The 19133-nt window shown below is 41.4% G+C and overlaps 1 protein-coding gene and 1 long non-coding RNA gene across 2 annotated transcripts in view; one reads left to right on the plus strand and one right to left on the minus strand.

Moving 5' to 3' along the window:
* The window catches only part of LOC117559920, a 32302-nt gene extending 29601 nt beyond the window's left edge, over positions 1-2701 (minus strand). Inside the window, exons 1-2 of the long non-coding RNA XR_004571073.1 lie at positions 2424-2701; positions 1595-1685 (exon numbers count right to left, since the gene is read on the minus strand). This is a non-coding gene — a long non-coding RNA (uncharacterized LOC117559920). The remainder of the gene's footprint in view (positions 1-1594; positions 1686-2423) is intronic.
* The window catches only part of LOC117559919 (PC-esterase domain-containing protein 1A-like), an 83141-nt gene that overhangs the window by 50333 nt on the left and 13675 nt on the right, over positions 1-19133 (plus strand). The window contains exons 5-9 of the mRNA XM_034236642.1: positions 3055-3205; positions 7581-7834; positions 10318-10395; positions 10555-10635; positions 11039-11101. Of these exons, the coding sequence (XP_034092533.1) occupies positions 3055-3205; positions 7581-7834; positions 10318-10363 (451 nt within the window). The 3' untranslated portion in view covers positions 10364-10395; positions 10555-10635; positions 11039-11101. The remainder of the gene's footprint in view (positions 1-3054; positions 3206-7580; positions 7835-10317; positions 10396-10554; positions 10636-11038; positions 11102-19133) is intronic.

The following is a 19133-nucleotide window of genomic DNA, read 5'->3' on the forward strand; positions in this document are numbered from 1 at the left end:
GTACTCACGACACTGTGTCTCAGTGGATCTTAATATTTAAGAACCTATTAATGTGTTATACCAGATTAACGGAAATAATCTCAGCTAACAGACGATACAAACCATTTTTACCAAAACAAAACACACGTCTCATAAGAAGCATCTAAAAGACCCCTGAGTGAAAAATGCTAACGCACTTTGGCACAGAACTCAAGATAAAAGTACCCTTATTACTTATCGTAGCTGCACATACAAGATATCCGATTAAAACTGAGGTTCCACAGATTATTTAGGTATATAGTATCATCACTGAGTGATCCGGACTCGGACAGGGGAAGCAAACACAGACATCACAACACGTACCTTTACGGAGCTTCTAGGGGAGATGTCTCACCGTAGCTGTCAATCTGATCAAAAGACGTGTTCAATGGCATTAAAACGAGAAAAAACGCAGCTGAATCGGTTAATCCATAGGCTTTTAACGTCTCTGTATAAAAAAAATCATTTCATTTATAATCCATAATTCCATTTTTATGTAAAAATCGCAGAGCAAAAGTTAGCTGCTAATGGTAGCCACCAGAGTGGCTGCTGCTTCCGGTCTTGGCAATGCGGCAGTCCAGCGCAGTCTAACACACACACATTACCAAATAAGGAGTGAGAGTGACGCGTAGCCAAAACCGGAAGCTGCATACACTCTGGTGGCTACCATTAGCAGCTAACTTTTGTGCTCCGATTTTTACATAAAAATTGAATTATGGATTATAAACAATTGCTTCAAAGCCACAGATACATTATCAACCTATGGATCAACCGATTCAGCCGCGTCTTTTCTCGTTTTAATGCCATTGAACACGTCTTTTGATCAGATTGACAGCTACGGTGAGACGATCTCCCGTAAAAGCTCCGTAAAGGTACGTGTTGTGATCTCGGTGTTTTCTTCCCCTGTTGTGAGATCGGATCGCTTAGATACTATACTTAAATAATCTGTGGAGTCTCAGCTTTAATCGGATATATTGTATGTGAAGTTTCGATAAGTAATAAGGGTATCTTTATTTTGAATTCTGTGCTAAAGTGCGTCAGCATTTTTTTTTTTTTAAATGAGTAAAACCACACGTTCTTGCGGTGTGAATATCGCGCATGCGCATATCGTGGTTATCGCCATGACACGGTATATCGTTCAGCCCAACATGGGACCTTTAAGTTTCCCTTCAGATCATCAAGAACACGTTGGTATGCTTTCTCCAGCTGCTTGGTAAACCACCACCTGGAGGGACATTTGAAGTCTGGGCAGGCATATTCAATCATATCTATGAAGGCTTCACCTTCAACGAGAGACAAAGGCCTCATGTCTTTGACATGAGGCCTTTGTAAGATAAAACAAATATATTATTATTATTATTATTATTATTATTAATAACAACACAGCACCTTTCATAGAGCCATGTTGCTTACAGTGTAAGAAGCTTAATTATTACACAATCCAAACAAGGACACAAATAAAAATGCCAAGTGAAGAAACACCTAAAAACTAGCTAATAAATCAGGACACAATAAATGGGATCAGGACAGCCATTCCCTTCTAAAAGATGCTCAAAGGAAGCAAATAATGACTTACTCTCAAGATTCTTTTGCTGGATTCGGCTGCCTTCTGTGGAGTGCATTGCGCCTCTTTCCCAAGATAGGACGGCAAGGTTCTTTGCTTTGTCCTAGAAAACACAACAGCAATGAACAATGGAACAACAGCTATGACAGTGGGGCATATTAAATCTACTCTTAAACTCATTGCAGTGCTATGGTATAATTAGCTTACTTGAAGGCTAACGTGGTTACTTTTTAAACAATGTTAAGTCCAACAATACATTTCATGTTTATCTAAAAGCTTGTAGAGTACTATATCTACACAGTGAAAATGTTTGGTAGTGCAACTCATATGAGCCCTATCACACTTGGATGTGCTGGTGCTCATTTTAATGTTTTCAATGCTCATACAAACATGAATTCATTCATGACAACTGCGCACCAGCTTACGTGCAGCCCTGGCCTGGACATTGCTTGGCTCCGTTAGTTGACATACATTGATACTATAAGCTGACTAACGTTAGTCTAATGTTATGTTTGACTCGTAAACGACCACAACATGAGTTAGCTCTCTGTGCAGTTTGTTCGTTCCGGGTTAGTAGCGGCTATATAGCGGTGTTCTGCAGACGTAAACTAGCTACCATTCCAGCCAACATTAAATGCTGACAAACGTTAACTAAGACACAGCTGGCGCCGCTAGCAAGGTAGCTAACATTAACTACTAACCAACCAAGCACGAACCAACCAAGCACGAACAAACCGCACGGAGAGCTATAAGATAGTTAGCACTACCGAAGTGCACAGAACTTAAGCTGCACAACACACTACACAAACGTGGAATTAATTTAGCCAAAGTTAGTACTTACTTATCATTGTTCCCTCCACGAGAGACAAGGGGGTGCCTCCGCTTTAAATGCTCCAACATCGCTGTTGTGCTAGTGTGGTATGCCAACTCCATTTGGCAAAGACTGCAAATAACAATGCCTTTGCGTTTTGGACTAAATTTAAAGTATTCCCATGCTTTTGAAGACCTAGGGCGAGATGTTTTTGTTTGGGGGCTTTTTGCAGGGCTTCGTGCACAATCCTGTGAGGAGGAGGTGGTAGCCGTTTCAGTCTCCATAGTGTTTAAAGTGCGATTGCGAACTGCTTGTTGTTTTGGGGGACCCACGTGTGTGTGGCGATGCGTCGACGAGGAAATCTGTCGTCGACGAGATTTTGAAGTCGACGACGTCGCTACAGCACTAATATCCATCAGCCTAACTGGTCAGGCAAGTCCTGTTTATGGTCAGTAATAATGGTTTGAAAGTCTTTAGATCTGTACCACACTACACACTATTGGTCATATGTCACTTTCATGAATACCAGTATAATTTATAACTTATTAATATCCACATTTTACATATGCTAGATGGAAAATTAGAAGTTAACAATTAAAATCTAAACATGGCAGTTCTATTTTCACTTATCTGGTGTTCAAATTCTTATTTGCAATGTCAGGTATGGCCCGGAGTGTCTGGAGCAGTACAAAGAGAACCTCCACAAATTCTTTAGCCAGATTAAAGCGCTCGTTGGCCGTGACTGTCTCATGCTGTGGACTCTGGCCATGCCGCTCGCCAAGAAGATCAAGGGTGGATTCTTGGTGCCTGAAGTGAGTATCTCTCCGCTGCAGGTTTCCATTCAAAACCAATCACTACACCAGCTGATTTCACTTATCAGCACATCCATCAGGGAGGCAGGGAAATGAGCAGCCTCATATTAGTATTGTGGAATTAGACTAGCTGCAGAGATGAAGCAGAAACCCTTCCCACCCGTCTGTCACATGTTCACATTGGCCTAAACCTTTGATCTTAATCTGAGAGACCACAGTACATTTTCACAGCTGTGAGTTCTGAGGTGAATAGCACACTGGCCTTGACAGAATTCATATTTGTATGCAACTGAAAAACAGATGTTAACCTTTTTATAAAAACCTTCTTATGCTGACTACAAAACAAAATACACAATCTTTGTTCCTCCTAATGATAAGAAAAGCAATGAATTCCAACATAATTGAGTGCAAGCTTTTACTACATTTCTATGATGTGTGCAAAAGAAAATACAAATGAATGTTCCCATACAGTACTTTAATGTGAATATTTGCAGTTCGTCCAAGAGAAACAGCTGTTGCTGGTAATTTTTCCATCAGGTGTCTTTTCACCTGTCACCACAGATGAAGAAGGAACATCAAGATGACACGATTCAAAGTAATTAAAACAATTAATGTTAGAAGGTTAGACTTCTCTTTGCTGCGCACACAGCTGATATTTCTGTTTACTAAGTGGAAGCCTGACTGGATGTTTGCCACAACCAGGGCATCCCTCCCCCTGCTGCTGAAAAAGGGAAAAATGATTGGGAACAGAAACTAAGTACTGAAATCTCTGCTGAAATATGGGAGGGTATTTTTGACATTATTCCCCATAGTTCTATAAATGCCAGAAATGCCTTAGTTCATTTCAAAGTAGTTCGCAGGCTCCATTATTCAAAGTCGAGACATTGTGTTTTATAACCCAAAACCTCCCCATTATGTGACAAGAGTCTAGAACACTTGGAGTACCCATCACTCCTGGTCCTGCTCCAAGCTAGATCCCCTTCAAACTCTTATATTTGGCTATATATCCAAGGCCTTAGATACATCTATTGCTCCAGACCCTTTACTTGCTATCTTTGGATCAGTGGTAGTTAATTGTTCATTACTAAATATGAGGGGCATGCCATGTACCTCTGTAAACTGTTGGCCTTATCCTACAGCAGCAGAAGTCAGTGGAAGAAGAAGAATACATTCTGGCTCTTTTTTGTGGAAGATAAAAATACACCTGTATGAATACCCGTGGATTGAAGCACACCCCCACTTTAAAATAAGGTCTCTATTAGGGCTGAACGATATACCGTGTCATGGCGATAACCGCGGTATGCGCATGCGCGGTATTCACACCGCAGGGACGTACGGTTTTATTCTTTTTTTTTTTTAAATGCTAACGCACTTTAGCACAGAATTCAAAATAAAGATACCCTTATTACTTATCGAAACTGCACATACAATATATCCGATTAAAGCTGAGACTCCACAGATTATTTAAGTATAGTATCTAAGCGATCCGATCTCGCAACAGGGGAAGCAAACACAGACATCACAACACGTACCTTTTACGGAGCTTTTACGGGAGATCGTCTCACCGTAGCTGTCAATCTGATCAAAAGACGTGTTCAATGGCATTAAAACGAGAAAGAAAAAACGCGGCTGAATCGGTTGATCCATAGGTTGATAATGTATCTGTGGCTTTGAAGCAATTGTTTATAATCCATAATTCCATTTTTATGTAAAAATCGGATCACAAAGGTTAGCTGCTAATGGTAGCCACCTTGGTGGTATGCAGCTTCCGGTTTTGGCTATGCGTCGTCACTCTCACTCCTTATTTGTTCATGTGTTGGTGTGTGTAGAACTTCCCCTGATATTTGACCTTTTTAGACAGATTTAGCACCAAAAAAACCCTCTTTTGGGGCCATTTGGGTGGATTTTTCATATCTCTGGCCCACCTTGCTGGATTTTGACATGTGACATCTCTTTCTGACCGTCAGAGCCAATGGAATCGAGGGGAAATCACACAGTCCTTATTTGGTAATGTGTGTGTGAGAGACTTCCGCATAGCCAAGACCGGAAGCAGCAGCCACTCTGGTGGCTACCATTAGCAGCTAACTTTTGCTCTGCGATATTTACATAAAAATGGAATTATGGATTATAAATTAAATCATTTTTTTATACAGAGACGTTAAAAACCTATGGATTAACCGATTCAGCCGCGTTTTTTCTTTCTCGTTTTAATGCCATTGAACACGTCTTTTGATCAGATTGACAGCTACGGTGAGACATCTCCCCTCGAAGCTACGTAAAGGTACGTGTTGTGATGTCTGTGTTTGCTTCCCCTGTCCGAGTTCAGATCACTCAGTGATGATACTATATACCTAAATAATCTGTGGAACCTCAGCTTTAATCGGATATCTTGTAAGTGCAGCTACGATAAGTAATAATAAGGGTACTTTTATCTTGAGTTCTGTGCCAAAGTGCGTTAGCATTTTTCGCTCAGGGGTCATTTAGATGCTTCTTATGAGACTTGTGTTTTGTTTTGGTATAAAATGGTTTGTATCGTCAGTTAGCTGAGATTATTTCCATTAATCTGGTATAACACATTAATAGGTTCTTAAATATTACGATCCCTTGAGACTAGTGCTGCGTACCGGTACGCCGAACCGGTACTGGACTTGTAAAAAGTTTCGGTTCAAGTCCGGTTAAAACCGGAACGTCGGGAACCGGTACTTGGACTCGCAAAAAAACTAGCACTTACGTATATTCTGGTGTCTGTGGTTATTTAAACATTCCCTGATAAACGTTATTCAGCGTCAATAAATGAGTGCTAATCCCAGTGTGCTCAGTGTACAACATCACATGTCATTTCACCTTCGATTCACGGTTTGAAAACGTAGCATTTCGCCACATGCTAATGCTAACCGGAAGTGAATAATTTTCAGAATAAAAGTATTAAGTTAATAGTGTCAACTTCTGGTTTTTTTCAGAATAAAACTGATTTAAATTAAATAGTGTATTTAATTCAAATGTACGCCATATCAGCAGTGATTTTAATTTCTAACAGTATGTATGTACATCACTATGTATGTAGTAATATGTACTGTATAATGTACACATGTAGAGTTGTAGAAAATACATGGTGTACAGACAGTACAGTACACTCTGACTGTACAGTCACTACAGTGTAGCCTATACTGTATAGTAGGTGTGTAACAGTGTAATGCGTATAGTCTACTCTACACTCTACCTTTCAGCAAAGCTTTAGGGATTTAGGCTCAGTCAGCTCAGGGACTGTTTGGTTACTTTAGTTTGGTAAATGAAATGAATGTTTGAACTTTGTAGTAGTTCACTGTAGTTGCTGTCATAAGTCATTTGTAGACTAAGTGGCAAAAATGTTTTTTTACATTTGTACTTTGTAGAGAAATATAGACACAAGTTGGAAGGGAGCGCAATAAACCTGACGAGTTTGAATTTGAGTTGATTATGAGTTAATTTTCAATTGATAATTAGCTCACAATAAGTTCACTTTAGTTACTCACACAACTTGACACAAGCCATGGGTTCAGGTCCGGACTTATAAGTCCGGACCTGAACCTGAACCTGAACCTCTGGACTTGAGTCCGGACCTGAACCTGAATGTGAGTCCAGGTACGCAGCACTACTTGAGACACTGTCGTGAAAAAAAAAAGTAAAGTACCCAACGGGACTTTGGGGTTTAACAGGTTAAAAAAACCGCAATATATATCGCAGGGGGGGGAAAAACCGCGATGTCAGTTTTTGTCAATACCGTGCAGCCCTAGTCTCTATTTATGTCACTGCTTGTTGAGACTAAAGTGACTAGATTTACTCAAAAGACATGAGACCAATTCATGAACCTGTGAACCAAATCTTCCTACAATCATTTTGTCTCTTAAAGGTGGGGTAGGTAAGTTTGAGAAACCGGCTCGAGATACACTTTTTGTTATATTCCATGGAATGCTCTTAACATCCCGATAGCAATGAATATCTGAAGTGCTTTGACAACAAATCCATAAACAAATGTCATCTGTGGAAGCTGTAGTACTGTAAAAAGCACGACCAATCATTTTAGCCGGCCCGGCTAAAGTAACTGGATGGCCTACCTGCCTGCCATCTGTGCACAAACTTATCTCGTGCCCTCATTGGTCATGTGCGCGTTCGTGTGTGTTGGAGGAGGGGCTCTGTGAGGAAGTGGCAGATTTTTTCCGGTTGTGTATTTTCAAATTCTAGCGCACTCGAGCTGCTTTCTCCAAAATTACCTACCCCACCTTTAAATGTCATATGCAGTGACAGTAAGTGATCATATTGACTAAATGAGCAGAATTACTACCAAACACGGTGTGCAGAACAGAAAGTCACCTGTTGCTAAAATGATTTCCCACAGGTGAGTCACTTGGCTCCGTCACTGTGTTATGACCTCATCGAGGCCAACTTCTACTGCAGTCAGCTGGCGGATGCGTACGGCCTGGACGTCCTCGACCTGCACTTCCACTTCCGCTTCAGCCTGCAGCACCGCATGCCGGACGGCGTTCACTGGGACGCCCTGGCCCATCGGCGCATCAGCAGCCTGCTGCTGGGGCACGCTGCTGACGCCTGGGGCGTACACCTGCACGCCCCCCCCCTCTCATCCAGGACAAGGTCAGTGCAAACACAGCGGCTGGACAGTTATACTGAGAGCGGACATGTTATAAGCCTTTGATTTCAGATGGAACACGGGTCAGTCCCATGGATGTATAATAAGAACTGGATACAGCGTCGCAGGCGGGGTCTCGTTCTTTCCTATGAGAGCTGCTCATTGGCGCATGAGGACAAAATGGCCCAACTTTTGAGAGAGCGAAACGTCACAGATTACCCGTCATGCCTGGCTGTCTGAGCAGAAGAACCCGTATGTGCGCTCACAGAGCATGCGCCCCTTAAGCCCCGCCCCTGGAGCTCCCACTCTCGGCTCACTAGAATGAATGGAGACAGAAAATAAATCTAGATTCGGCTTTTAGTGCATTTTACTTTAAGGACCTAATGATTATAATAAGGGCTATAAAATAATTCATACTGGGTGTAAGGGAAACTTCTGTGTAGCAATAGGCGCATTCACACCGCAGTACTTTTCCCACAAAGGTTCATGAGAACTTAGTTCATGAGAACTCTTTTGTCGCGTTCACACCAAAAAGAGCCGGTACTAAAATTAGTTCATGAGAATCTTTTTACCCCCACGAAAGTCCCTGCTAGAGAGCAGAGAGCTGCTAGAGAGCAGGGACTTTCGTGCGGCTCTCTTGTGAGAAAAGAGCTATATTTCTGATTGGCTGGGCGGATTGCAAACCACGCCCCGTAAAACTCCCAAAAAGTTTTGTGAAGCCGCCATTTTATTATCCTCGCATTAGCATTATTATCATTAGCCCAGTGCAGAAACGCAGAGAGACTAACTTATGGCAACCCAAAATAAAACATGGGAGCGGTGGAGATGAGGAGGTGTCGGCGTTCTGGCGATTTACTCGGAAGGCTTCAGTAGAAGCTGCTGGGAGTCCCAGCAGCTTCTACTGAAGCCAGTCCCCAACTCCGGGGACTTCCGGCCGGGGACTTTGGGCGGTAGTATACGCCGTGAAGTGGTTTGCGGCCTGCCAGTAAACCCAAAGCAGAAGAAGTGACGTCAGCGGCTTCATTTGCCTAATCCACCCCCAGGGACCTATTCCGGTGTGAACGCGATCTGTACAGTACTTAGTTCATGAGAACTAAAGAGTTCTCATGAACCTTTGTGGGAAAAGTACTGCGGTGTGAATGTGCCTAATGCAGTGGGAGTCACCGACTCATGAAGGAGACACGGGAAGAGCAGGAGCTTTGATGTCAAACACTGATGGTTTATTTGGAGCTTCGGCCGGAGAATTCACATCACAAGTCCAAGAGCCAGAGGTTCTGACTTCACGGTAGAGTTGCCACGTCAATTCTGAAGAACTCTACCCCAGACCCATGTATTTAGCTAGTTCAGAGAGCATCATCAACATGCTGCATAACAAGATAAAATCATAACACCTCTATCAGCTGACGCCAACAGGCAGGAACAGGGAGACAGAACACTGAGAGCACAGCAGCCAAGGTTACGAGGTGCGTGTGCTCAGTCAGGACAGTTTGAACTGATAAACTGGGTCAAAGTTCTGGGCCTTGGAAAATATTTCCCCAACACTGGGTGGTTTATTTAGTTTTTTTTAAATTATCCGCTGATTTACAGACGTCTCTTTCCCAATGTTAGTCAATGGGGAAAAGTATTTCTGGGCCGGGTGACGTCACGGACTGATACGGAAATTGTAGTACCGCCGTTTGAACTCAACGAATATTTTCATCAGAGTCCGGCGCACTTCCTGGGGGGCTTGGTCATTCCGCTGAGGGCTTTACCTCTGTTACTGTATGACCTCTTTAATGACTCTGTTTATGCTCCTGTATAACTGATCAATACAACAGTGGTCAACAACAGGGAGACCTTTCCTGTAACTGATCATTTATAAATAAGTTCATGTCACACAATACAGCATGATTTGATGTACATTTAAATGACTCTGGATTTCAGTGGGAGCTTTTCCTGTCTATGGACCTGAATACTGTATTAGATGCTTTTACACCAACAACAAAACTCAACACTTTTATTTCGGAAAATGGTTAAAGATGAGTTGAAGATTATAAATACCCTTTTGTTGTGTTGTGTTACCTGACTGACAAAATGAGTTCTTGCACTGATAAGGATGCCCTCTATTCTAGGAACAGCAGCCCACGCAACATGAAAGAAAAAGAAAATGCAAGCTGCTGAAAAAAACAAACATTTAACTTGCATGATGAAAAAACAAGAAAGAAATGTTTAATGCATGAGATGAGCATCAGCACATCAACACTAAACACAGCATTCTTTGGTCAATGTATGGGCAAAAGGAGCAAGCCTTTGTTAATGTGCATTAGTGAATATCTTAACTCTATAAAGGTGTTAGATAACTCCTACACAGCCCTAATCAAATAACTTTTCTAGTCATATATCTTTGTAAACATCCACAACATCCTTTCTGAAGGTTGTACTGCAGTAAAGCACAGAAGCCAGTTGTGCTTTAATACTGTTTGACTTGAACCGTTTTCTGAATGCTTAGTTCTTCAGGGTTACAGAGAAGACTTTGGACAACACCTCAGACCTGATTGGCCCAGTCCAAGAGCTCTGATTGACTCAGGTCAGTAAAGTCTAAGTTTCTGTATCGTCAGCCATGCCAGTTCATTGGCTCCAATTGGAATAAGTGACAGTACCGTAGTCCGACAGTAGTTACTGTTGGGACCAGTTCTCTGTACCCTATACATATTCCTGCATACATGTTATTCCGTCTTTACTTCAGGACCACTCCAGAGATATGGCTCCCTCCGATACCAACAGAGTCACAGCTCAGACCCATTTCAGCATCTTCCAACTAACTCAGGTATAACAACCCTCTCTTGTTATTATTGTGTAACATGGTGCGTGTGTTATTCTTTAATATGTTTGAATATGCAGGAAGAAAGAATAATAGCAGTTTTATTGCCTGCATTGCAAAAGACTAATTGCATTGTTTTGTAAAAAGACAATAGATTCTGAAAAGGATAAGCAAGGCAGATGGTCTTCAGTCATCCGTTAGAAAAGATAACTTGCAGTTATGTTTGAAATGGTTTTGAATTATTTATTGTTTTTGGAAGAAAAGAAGAAGAGTTGTAAACCTTGCATTTTTTTTTTCTCCGTATGAGCTCTCAGGACCATAATATGTCAAGTCCTTGTATGCCTTAATTTGTGCTTGTTTCTCTTAGTGTTTTCATCTTAATTGTGAATTTGTTTTGTACGTCTCTAAGGTGGAGCAGAGCACATCAGAGCCCTGCAGCATCATGCACAGACGGCAGGTCACCACTTCCAAGGTGATTGATTGATGCACACACTACACTATTCCCACATGTTCTTAATGATTATAAGGTGGTGAACATACTTGCAGCAACAAGCTTTAGGATTTTAAAAGATACAGCAGCTTTAGAGAGGAAGAAGTGAGATATACCATTTGCTTTGCCCCATATCAATACAAAGCAGACTGAGAAACACTTTTTAGACATTGATAGCTATCTTTTTTGTCTGTACTGCCGTGCATTACATCTCTAGTCAAATTCAAATACTTCTTTAGCTGCACCTTTTTTTAGGCAATGCAGATGTATTTGTATATACACATTTCATACCCAAAGTGACTTACAGGTAATACAGCAAGAAGCACAAGAAACAATAAAACATTATAAGAAAGCGTGCAAAAGCATATAAAGCAAAAACATTCAGGGCAAACATGTAAATGCTCTGCAAAGGCTAAAGTCCCCAAATTCCCTCCAGATGAAGCTTCCTCTAAAACGTTCAACTCTATATTAATCAAAAGGTAAAACATGAACGTTACTTTTGTACTGTGAAAGAATCAAATCAAGTCCACATTTCACAGTGTTTACTGAACTGTATGGGCTTCCTAAACTTTAATCAAATGGAGTGGTGAGATTCACAGTATTAGATGTTGAGGCCCAACATGTTTACAATAAATACAATTGTATTTTATAAAAAAGAGAGAGAGAGAGAGAGAGAGAGAGAGAGAGAGAGAGAGAGAGAGAGAGAGATTTATTTTATTTATTTATTTATTTATTTATTTATTTATTTATTTATTTATTTATTTATTTATTTATTTATTTATTTATTTATTTATTTATTTATTTATTTATTTATTTATTTATTTATTTATTTATTTATTTATTTATTTATTTATTTATTTATTTATTTATTTATTTATTTATTTATTTATTTATTTATTTATTTATTTATTTATTTATTTATTTATTTATTTATTTATTTATTTATTTATTTATTTATTTATTTATTTGCATATGAACTCAGGGCCGGCCCGTCGCACTGGTGTTGATGTTCGCCTAGGGTGCCAGATCTGGGGGGCGCTGCGCTGGCAGTTCTGGGAGGGAAAAAAACATTTTTGACCATTGGTGCTCATCCTAATTTTCGGCCTTGATGTAACAACATTCATAATTAAGTAAATGTAACACCCTTTTCACCCCGGTTACACATTTCATTTGCCCTGTACGATGGGCGCTGTAAGTGATGAAAATGGGGGATGTTGGCTTATCTGGCGCCCGCAGCTCACAGCCAAAATGCGAGTGAGAGGGAGGGTGCACCGGTACCGGCGCTGTTATTAGAATCTGGTGCTAGCTGCGGATATAAGAAGAAGATGTTTCTACAATAATGTGGAGGGAGAGTCCTCTCCAGTCAGACCGAGAGACTGATAACTACAGCTCAGTGAGGTAAAGGACTCTTGAGTGTTTAGATAGTTCCCTTTAGTCTAAGTCCAAACGGTTTGGTCACAATTTATGTAAACTAGGGCCGGGACTTTAACGCGTTAATTAAGATTAATTAATTACACAAAAATGAACGCGTTAAAAAAATTAACGCATTTTAATCGCACTTATTTTTGCACCGCGGAACGTTTCTCACTGGATGAGTTTCAGGCGTACCGATTATACTGGAGCACCAACTAACGTTCATGACTTCAGACAACAACAAACCACAGTGAACAACAGTGGGAAATGTTGTTTTAAAAAACGGACGGATGGAAGCGTCGATAAGAGCACGGTTGTGTGCAAATTATGCAAAAAGGAATTTGCATATCACCGCAGCACATCAAGCCTCAAGTATCACCTCAATGCAAAACATATAGCAGCTAGCGTGGACGTTAGCCTCTTTTATCGCGTTCACACCAAAAAGAGCCGGTACTAAAATTAGTTCATGAGAACCTTTTTAGCCCCCACGAAAGTCCCTGCTAGAGAGCAGAGAGCTGCTAGAGAGCAGGGACTTTCGTACGGCTCTCTTGTGAGAAAAGAGCTATATTTCTGATTGGCTGGGCGGATTGCAAACCACGCCCCGTAAAACTCCCAAAAAGTTTTGTGAAGCCGCCATTTTATTATCCTCGCATTAGCATTATTAGCATTAGCCCAGCGCAGAAACGCAGAGAGACTAACTTATGGCAACACAAAATAAAACATGGGAGCGGTGGAGATGAGGAGGTGTCGGCGTTCTGGCGATTTACTCGGAAGGCTGCTGGGACTCCCAGCAGCTTCTACTGAAGCCAGTCCCCAACTCCGGGGACTTCCGGCCGGGGACTTTGGGCGGCAGTTTACGCCGTGAAGTGGTTTGCGGCCTGCCAGTAAACCCAAAGCAGAAGAAGAAGAAGTGACGTCAGCGGCTTCATTTGCCTAATCCACCCCCAGGTTCAAAGAGTTCTCATGAACTAAGTTCTCATGAACCTTTATGGGAAAAGTACTGCGGTGTGAATGCGCTTAATGGTATACTAAAATCCATGTGAAAAAAATTGCTTCTCACTGTTCTCAGGTCAAATATTTATATGTGATTAAAAATGCGATTAATTTCGATTAATTAATTACAAAGCCTCTAATTAATTAGATTAATTTTTTTAATCGAGTCCCGGCCCTAATGTAAACACATATTTTCAAGGCACTCCTTTATCATTATTGGGATAAACAGGTTTGAAATCATTCCAATGTATACTATAGGACAGTAACCAAACATATCCTTTTAAAACTGGACTTTCGACCCAAACCCAGCTGTTGACTTGTGGATGCAAGCAGCTAATCGCAGACTCAACCAGAGAGAAAGAAGTAGGCCTACATCATCAGCTACCATGTCTGACAGAGAGGAAGACAGTGAGGAGAACAGTCAGGAGGGTAGTGATGACAGCTTGTAGGATTACTGGTCGTGCTAATGTTGTCTTGTGTTCACCTCTGCATGTGTGTTCTGTGTTCACCTCTGCATGTGTGTTCAGTGCCGTGTGTCTGGCAAATAAAGTCAAGACCCCCTCAAAAGTTACGGTTTATTTCATTTTAAGGATGAGCACCAAGCAACATCTCCAGGTGCTCCTTTGAGAACCAGGGCAAAAAAGTTATGTGCACCCCTGTTCATAAAGCTTGCAAAAAAGCAACACTATAATAGTATAGGTGCAAAGTATCTATGTTCCAGAAGTCCGCTGTACAGAGAACTGTAGTTTCCCCACAGCAGACAGACATATCACTTTTCAAATGTGATTGTAAATATGAAATCAAACTCTTACCATTTACAGGGTTCGTACGGGTGCTGGAAATCCTTGAAAATGCTTGAAATGTAATGTGGTGTTTTCAAGGTTTGAAAAGTGCTTGAATTTGACTTTGGAAAAGGTGTAAGAACCCTGCACTTAATGTAGCCCTTTTTAATTTCAGCAATTCAACTGGATTTTATCAACTCATTTAAAGATAGTTTTTACTCCGTTTTAGCAACAATATATTATTTTATTTATTTATTCATTGTACTTTTAAATCCATGTATTGACTTATTTAAATATTATTTATTCAACTCTTTAAATTTCAATGTATTGACTTATTGAAATAGCATTACATTATACTTCCTTTTGCAAACTATCAGAGCAATATAAAGTAAGTCAAACGTTTATAAGGAGGCAGAACTCTCTCCCTTCTCCCCTCTATCTCACCTCTCCACCCTGCCCCCACTGGACCGGGACTTTAACACCCCCCCACACAGACACAACAAATCAGTCACTTTTACACATTTTGCACTCCCATTTGCACTATGTACATCATCTTTTTATATATATCCTGCTTACTTGAAGTAAACGATTGTTCTGTGGGTCTTTTTGTAAATTATTGAGTGTTCTTGCATTTTAATATGTTTATTGTAACCTCGGGACTGTGGGAAACAGTATTTCCATCTTTCTGTGCGTACAAACATATTTTGAGATTGACAATAAAGTTGGATCGGTTCGCAACCGAGTGTGAAGCGGCTGGGATGAGGATCAGCACCTCCAAATCTGAGGCCATGGTTCTCAGCAGGAAACCGATGGACTGTCCACTCCAAGTAGGGAATGAGTCCTTACCCCAAGTGAAGGAGTTCAAGTATCTCGGGGTCTTGTTCTCGAGTGAGGGAACAATGGAGCGTGAGATGGGCCGGAGAATCGGAGCAGCGGGAGCGGTACTGCAGTCGCTTTACCGCACCGTTGTGACAAAAAGGGAGCTGAGCCAGAAGGCAAAGCTCTCTGTCTACCGGGCCATTTTCGTTCCTACCCTCACCTATGGTCATGAAGGATGGGTCATGACCGAAAGAACGAGATCGCGGATACAAGCGGCCGAGATGGGTTTTCTCCGCAGGGTGGCTGGTGTCTCCCTTAGGGATAAGGTGAGAAGTTCAGTCATCCGGGAGGGACTCGGAGTTGAGCCGCTCCTCCTTCGCGTCGAAAGGAGCCAGTTGAGGTGGTTCGGGCACCTAGTTAGGATGCCACCTGGGTGCCTCCCTAGGGGGGTGTTCCAGGCACGTCCAGCTGGGAAGAGACCAAGGGGTAGACCTAGGACCAGGTGGAGGGATTATATCTCTTTGCTGGCCTGGGAGCGCCTTGGGATCCCCCAGTCAGAGCTGGTTGATGTGGCCAGGGAAAATAAAGTTTGGGGCTCTCTGCTGGAACTGCTACCCCCGCGACCCGACCACGGATAAGCGGGAGAAGATGGATGGATGGATGGACAATAAAGTTGACTTTGACTTTGATAAATCCTTATTTTACACAAATGGTGTCCCAGTGAACATAGTTTGTGACCGACAATAATAAAATCAATATGGAATTAGCCATCAGCGTCTCTGGTCACAGTGCTCTGCGAATGAGCGCACTGATTGATACATAATATCCTTACAGTGACTTCTAAAGACATGGGGCACACAGGCAAACATTTCATCAGAACAACTTCATCTTTTGAAGCGCACCGCAGCTCTGCGGATCTCTCACAAAGTTGAAACATCTTACCTGTCCTGATTCTTTAGAGGATTTCAGTCTGCACGCTTCAGTTCCTTTCCCTTGTTACCCAGGTCTCTTTATCTCCTCCCCTGTGACCGATGTCTCCTGCAAGAATTGTGAACTTAATTTCTCCTCCCATCACTGATTTCAATGTTATTTAAATGAACATATTTGTACTTTATATACACTTATATATATATTATTATTTGTCCACTTGAATAAATATGTATTCATTCATTGATTGGAGCCCTAGGCTCTGTTTGACTTACAGATAGTGTCAGTGCAGTCGGATTCTCTTGAAGCCCGGTCGTCTTTTCCTAAGTCCTTTTGAAATCTCCTAACAACTATCCCTTAACCCGTGACATTTCACACAGAGGTCAAGGAATAGTGGATAGGAAAAGACAGATTATTGGACAATTCGTCCACAACCCCGGCTCTGGTTTCAGACGGAGGGTGAAAAGAGGTGCTGTAAAGAGGCAGCGTTTTGAACATTAAAGCATGGAGACATGGGTCTGAGTATTGACACAACATGAACCTGCAAGTGAGCAGAATAGGGTTGCTCTAAAAAGAACAGTTATTAAAAGCAATCTTTCAAACTCTAATTTGAGCTAGTCTGCATTATTGCTAAAACTCTAAATAATGTTCTCCTCATGGTTTACATAGCAGTGATTGTTTCTCTGCTGACCTGGTATGTGCAGTTCTTCTGAAAGTATTTGGACTTCCACATGCTTTACCTAAATTGCCTCTTTGCCTACACACCATCGCAAAGTTGTTTTTACAAGCAAATGTGAAACGGCTTTGCTGTTTCCCCTGACAAGCTCATATTATGACATGTTATTTCGAGTGACACGCTGGTTTCTAAAGTTTCACAGTTAAGGTCTGAGAAAAGTATAAAGCTACTAGGCCTGCAGCTGTGTGACTGCTGAGCTTCAGAGGTTCCCTTTTGCCCTAAGGTTATCACCGCCTCTGAAGTGCCCTTGCCCAGACACATTATCACCTCCAACTGTTCCAGAGGAGCTGCTCAGTGGCCTTCGGATCAGACAGTGGTGGAGCTGAGCATCTTGGACGTGTAAATGAGGGTAACTGTATGGTCAGGGAATGACTGCAAAAAGGAGCCTGGCTCTCAACTGAAACTCATTTGTTGTCGACCAACTGACCGAGAGAAGCTGTAGCGCTGCTGCTGTTTATTTTTTGATCCAGGTGGGAAAGGTTGGTAGAATTGTACTCTAGCGCACCATACTGCAATCACAGCCAGTGGTTACTCCACAAAGAGATGATTATTACTGACTACACATAGCCATCCTGCAACAACACACTTTACTAGAAACAAGCTATACAATTAGTTAGTGATTACCATTTAGCAGGTTGGTTCCAAACGGAAGGTAAAAAACACAAATATGATTTACTTTACTTTTTAACTACATACAGCCTCAAAAAACATGTTTTAACATTCATCAACCACAATCAGTCGGTGTCAGAGAAAAACAATGTAGTCACTAAGCGCAAGAAGGCTAGAGAGAAGTGGTATTATAACTTCTACTTAAGTCAAAGTTATAATACACAGTGTAGGAATACTGTGTTACATTTAAAATGATACTTAATGATACAGAGCACAAAAGTACCAGACCTAAAAGTGGCCATTTTCCGATGAATACATATGATATTACTGGATTATAAGTAGTGATGCATTAATGTGTTGATTTTAATTTAGCAGCTGGTTAAGTCATCTCCATATCCCCCTACAGTCATTCTGATCAAATCCATTTGATAACCAAACGAGGATTAAAGGTGGGGTAGGTAATTTTGGAGAAACCAGCTCGAGTGCGCTAGAATTTGAAAATACACAGCCGAAATAAATCTGCCACTTCCTTACAGAGCCCCTCCTCCAACACACACGAACGCGCACATGACCAATGAGGGCATGAGATAAGTTTGTGCACAGATGGAAGGCTGTCAGGCAGGTAGGCCATCCAGTTACTTTATCCGGGCCGGCTAAAATGATTGGTCGTGCTTTTTACAGTACTACGGCTTCCACAGATTAAATTGTTTTATGGATTTTTTGTCAAAAACACTTAAGATATTCATTGCCATCGGGATGTTAAGAGCATTCCATGGAATATAACAAAAAGTGTATCTCGAGCCGGTTTCTCAAACTTACCTACCTCACCTTTAACTTTGTTAACCTGTATCTACTGATGAAGATAGAAATGGAAGGAAAACAGACAGATAAACCTCAGCAGTATGGACAAGCAGTCTTTAGAGCACGACAGTAAGCAGGCTGTCTCTGTGAAATGTCTTCAACAAAAACCCACTGCTTTGCTTCCTTCTTCTTTAGTTTGAGTCCAAGCTACAGCTGGACATGATCAGTGAGGCTCCATAGATATTTTTATTTTTCTTGGACACCATATGAAGCGACAACATTTGTGTCATGAGAAATGTGATTGTGACCTGCACTGCTGTAGGTCACAATCACCTGCCCTCTTTACTTTTACTGTCTCCTCCCCAATCTGATCAATGATGACTTGTATAGCCGCATGTCATCATTTCAGCGCTGGTTGTCTTGGTGGTGCCCAGCAAACAATGTGGGCTTCGTAAATAATTGGACAGCCTTCTGGGGAAAACCTGATCTGATTAAGAGAGACGGCATTCATCCTATTTTGGAAGGTGCAAATCTCATTTCGGCAAACATTTCAGGGCTTTGTGGACTTAATCCATGACAAACTGGAGTTGAGACCAGGAGGCGGAGTCGCAGTCTTACACGCTTCTCTGCGCTCTCTCCTAGGCAGTCATCCATAGGAATCCCGAACCCAATAAAATACCCAATATTAGCGGTGTGTGTGTGTCTGCCCAAGGACAATTTAAGGTAAAACCTAATAGAGGTGTCATACATAATAACCTAATAAAAATAAATGTAACAACTACTACAGTGCAACAAAACAGGAAGATTAAATGTGGTCTCTTAAACATAAGATCTCTAGCATCTAAAGCAATATTGGTAAATGATTTAATATCAGATTATAATATTGATATATGCTGTCTCACTGAAACTTGGTTGAGACATGAAGAATATGTCA

This window comes from Gymnodraco acuticeps, unplaced genomic scaffold, assembly GCF_902827175.1.
Source record: "Gymnodraco acuticeps unplaced genomic scaffold, fGymAcu1.1, whole genome shotgun sequence".
Taxonomy (NCBI): Eukaryota; Metazoa; Chordata; class Actinopteri; order Perciformes; family Bathydraconidae; genus Gymnodraco; species Gymnodraco acuticeps.